The sequence below is a fragment of the Sesamum indicum genome, linkage group LG16, assembly GCF_000512975.1.
Source record: "Sesamum indicum cultivar Zhongzhi No. 13 linkage group LG16, S_indicum_v1.0, whole genome shotgun sequence".
NCBI classification, from domain to species: domain Eukaryota; kingdom Viridiplantae; phylum Streptophyta; class Magnoliopsida; order Lamiales; family Pedaliaceae; genus Sesamum; species Sesamum indicum.
In genome coordinates this window covers 3,824,331-3,828,961 of record NC_026160.1, presented here as the reverse complement: position 1 = coordinate 3,828,961, position 4,631 = coordinate 3,824,331, and the positions used below count along the sequence as shown (strand labels likewise).

General features: G+C 37.9%; 1 protein-coding gene across 1 annotated transcript in view; it reads left to right on the top strand.

The window, feature by feature from the left end:
• The window catches only part of LOC105178684 (ribulose-1,5 bisphosphate carboxylase/oxygenase large subunit N-methyltransferase, chloroplastic), a 6,236-nt gene extending 3,847 nt beyond the window's left edge, over positions 1 to 2,389 (top strand). Inside the window, exons 8-12 of the mRNA XM_011102215.2 lie at positions 68 to 240; positions 358 to 460; positions 877 to 1,008; positions 1,142 to 1,264; positions 2,147 to 2,389. Coding sequence (XP_011100517.1) covers positions 68 to 240; positions 358 to 460; positions 877 to 1,008; positions 1,142 to 1,264; positions 2,147 to 2,233 — 618 coding nt within the window. The 3' untranslated portion in view covers positions 2,234 to 2,389. The remainder of the gene's footprint in view (positions 1 to 67; positions 241 to 357; positions 461 to 876; positions 1,009 to 1,141; positions 1,265 to 2,146) is intronic.

Sequence of the window (4,631 nt, the reverse complement as noted above, 5' to 3'; positions counted from 1 at the left end):
AGGATGGTAGTAGATATTGGTAATAGTTTTGTTGGGACCTAAGGTGGTTGTAACTTTTTTCACGCAGGTTTTCATATCATATGGAAAGAAATCTAATGGAGAGCTGTTGCTTTCTTATGGATTTGTTCCCCGGGAAGGCACTAACCCTCGTGACTCTGTTGAGTTGTCACTCTCACTTAAAAAATCTGACAAATGTTACAAAGAGAAGTTGGAAGCTTTGAAGAAGCATGGACTATCTGCGTGAGCATGACGTCATAACTCATCGAGTTATTTACATACCAATGATTTGCTTGATAGTGACATATCATAATGCCTACAAAAACTATACAGCTTCTGTAATAGTTCCTTTGTCAACAGGTCACAATGTTTTCCGATACAAATCACTGGTTGGCCTGTCGAGTTGATGGCATACGCTTACCTCACCGTAAGCCCTCCAAGTATGAAAAACCGGTTTGATGAGGTCTGATAGACTATCTTTTTTGTTTAATTACGGTATCTTTCCCAATGAGTTAGTATAGTTACTCACTGTACCCCTCGTCCTTTTCAAATTATCAGAACCTCCTCTATAAGCTTACGCACATTTTTCACATCACTCATTTCGTTTTAATGTGTTGTAATAATTAGAAATTTGAGTGGTTTTTAATTTCTTTGATTCCAATAGTGGCGGAATTACTCGCTCTCGTTGTAATATCTTTTTCGGGGACGGAAACTTAGAGGGGATGATTTTGTAATTTTAAAAAAAAGGTGAGTAAAGTCAGTAAATACACTAACTCATCAGGGATGACACTGTGATTAACCTGTATATTTTTTAGTACAAAAGATATTAGCATAAGAGTCTATATATGTTGGATAAATCTCGTGAAAAATTTCCCACAGATGGCTGCTGCTGCATCAAACAAGACGGCATCCAAGAAGGCGATAGTATATCCTGAAATAGAGGAGGAAGCTCTACAATTCATCCTGGATATGTGCGAGGCCAGCATATCAAAGTACTCCAAATTTCTTCAGGCAAGTACATTTATTTTCTTATGTAGACGAGTGTTTCTCTGGAAAGGTTATTATAGTAGAGACAGATATTTATTAACGGAATACACTAATGTCAACGGTGAGGAATTACTCAGATCTGCTGATTTTTTGACAGGCAAGTGGATCCATGGATTTGGACGTGACGAATCCGAAGCTTCTGAACCGAAAACTGTTCTTGAAACAGCTAGCTGTGGATCTATGTACCAGCGAACAGAGAATACTCTTTCGTGCACAATATGTAAGGATACTCTCAATCTTCGCTCCTTGGTAACAGTTTTCATTCACTTCAAAAGATATAGAAGGTTAACTCATAGAGCTGGAGGCAAGAGTCTTTCGTACAACTAATTAAAAAAAAGCGTATCTGCCGATTCTTTAATGTTGACTTTGGATTGGAAGACTTGAACTTGAAGGTTGGACTAAGGGTAACAACAAACATCATCATAGCAGATTCAACTCTGTGATAGTGATTGGAAAAATCGACTGAATTGGTTGCTTGATGATTTGCGTCCGTAACTTCATATCCTTCAATTCAACATGCTCGTAAGGGCGAAAATTCTCTCATTTAGAACTAGCTTTGTAGTTTTTCTTTTTTTATCTTGCACCCACTCACGCACACTCCAAGGAATTGAATCCCAAACCTCTAAGAAGTTGTCTTAAAGCTCAATCCATTGTGCTGTCCCCTTATGGAACTACCATCCTCATAGCACACGATCGACTCTTTCTTTTACTTTGACACAGTGAATTTTCACCACTTTTCAGTCAAAGTGACTAAAAGAAGTACCTTGTTGTCACGAAACTGCTGAGATTAAAAAACTTGTCTTTCCCATTAATCAGCGTTCCTTGTGTATTTCAGTTATCACAATGCTTCCATATTTTGCTGCATAAATGCAACTATGTGCCACCATGATCATATACCATTTTTGATAAAGTTAATAGATCCGGAAGTTTTTGGTATGCATGCATGTAAACTATCGAACCGCGACTGTATTAGTTAGAAGTGAGATTTATAAAACATCAATGCATATATGAATTTTGGGATCATGCACGCATAGATCCTACATTCTTAACTTTTAATGTGATCATCATCTCCCCCTTCCCCGTGTCTCTTCTTGTTCCACAGATACTAAGGCGGAGATTGAGAGATATAAGGAGCGGAGAATTACGGGCTCTGAGGATTTTTGATGGTTTCAGAAAGTTATTCAACTGAGCAATACATGTTGTATTGGTAATGGTGGATATATGTATATGCAAAAAGATTTGATCAAAGGTTGTCTGGTTTAGATTATTGCATCTCTTCAGTTTTCGAACTACTTGTTTCAGGATGTTCTCTTCTGTGTGTTGCAATATTGGCATTGTTGATTCAGATGCAATTTTTTTTTTTTTTTTTTCTTTTACTATATTTTCTTGTAATATCAATCAAAATATTTTATTATACATTCATCCCATGTCAAATCAAACACTCCCGATATTTATAATTTATTTTGAGTTTGTTTGGAATCTCTTTTAATAAAGTACTGGATGTTTATTTTTCAATAAATGTACTTACTAGAAAATAAAATATTTTCTTTTATCGAACGTATTTTATTAATATCTAAGTTCTTTTTTAGAAAAAAAGAAAACAAAAAACACACTTATTGAAGTTTTTACGTCTAGCTAAAGAGTGTGCAACTAAATTAGCAGAACGACGGACAAAGCAAAAGAAACATTAACAGATTGCAAATGCAGAGAGTCTAAAGACCAAAGGGCCAACGAGTGAAGAGTTGTGAACTTCAGAGCGGAGCTTGTGAATCAGAGTCTCATAGTCACCTTCAATAACCATAGTCGGCCAACTCTGTCGAGCAACTAAACGGGTAGCTTCACGAGCAGCCATGGCTGCAATGAGCAAAGGGTTGACAGGTTACCAAACACGAGATGAGATCCAAGAGGTACACTGTCCCGAAGAATCCCGAGCAATGACACCACTGCCCCCTCCTGGCTATCTTTGAAAAGGGCTCTGTCAAAATTGACCTTAATCACCTCTGGTTGAGGTCGTCTCCAAGAGGTCTGATGGCAATGCCGGACGATGCTCATTAGTAGCAGCAAAGGAAGCCAAATACGAGCGGGCAAACATGACCACATCTAGTGGCGATGCAAGAAATTCTTGGCCGCTCTGCGATTCTGAAAACACCAAAGCTTCCACGTGACAACCAAGAAAAGCAAGAACTCGTCGGCTTCCAGCTTTGCTACCCCTCCTATCCAGCATTCTTTACCATCACCTCCAAGTTTGAGTGTTCTCCACTACATTTTAGTTAGGAGCCAGACCTGACGAGCAGCGGGACACTCGCACAAAGCATGCATGATGTCCTTGGTCTTCGCCTCATAATGTGGACATCCTGTTAAATGCACCTCAGACAGCGCGATCCTGTAGGCAGTGCATCGAGGCATGCAAAAACCTAGACTCGTCGGGGCACTCCTGCTGTCCAAATGAAGTTCCAGGAGGGAACTGTTGAGGAAGAGGAGCCAATCGACAAGCCATCCCTAACCAGGAAGTAAGCACTCCTAACCGTGAACAACCCCGATTCAGTATGGTGCCAAACTCGGATATCCTCTTTAATGTGCTGACCCAGTGGAATGGAAAGAATTAGGTCCTACACGCTGGAAGGAAGTGTCCACGCATTCTCGGCACTAGTGGTTGGTTGCACTATCAATTATTGCACTAAAAGGAGCACCAGCTGTAGCACCCCCTAACAGCACTATGACTATCCCGTAAATATCATATTTAAAGTAAACTCCTCTTATACATGTAATTATGTACATAACCCAGTTCCTGTGTAGTATATATACACACACACACACGTAATCCCATCATCACTGCTAGCAAAATTGTCATCTCGTCAGTAAGATTCAACGTGTTTCTATAAAATACCACAAAATGGTTGTTATAGTTAGTTCACATGTCATACTCATTTTTAATTTATATTTTTGTAATCCCAAAAGGTGATTTTTTATTTTTATTGACAAGTGAAAGAAGAACTGCATATTAGCCGACCTGATTGAAACGCAAGGTTCGGACCTAGTCTTCAGTGGGTAAAAATCTATACCTAAAAAATATTAGCAAATGAATGAGCCTGCAACTCAGTAAGTAAACAACCGACATCACCTATATATGTACATTAAATATAGTCTAGACAAGATAAATAAGCAATATATATATAGAATATAATTAATTTAATTTCAACATAATTAATTTTATATAAGGCATCCAACTCATAACAAGACAGTCAATTAAACTCTCCTTTTCTGAATCTGCTTATCAGAAGGTGATATAGTGTTTTTCTCCACCGACTCAACCTCACTTTTTATTATATAATGTTTAAGTGAATCCCTTTGATACGCCACGAGAACTCATTAATCTCATTTCACATCATAGCTCTTTTCATATCGAATTATAGCTCTTTTTATTTTATTTCGCCACACAGACTATTCAACAATATCAAAGGATATTCACATTATAGTTATATTCAATTTTCACCACTCCATCATTTCCACATATCACCATTCTTATAAGCAACCAGTCACGTAAAACACATCTTAACACATACCTATATAATTAAATATTTGATTAA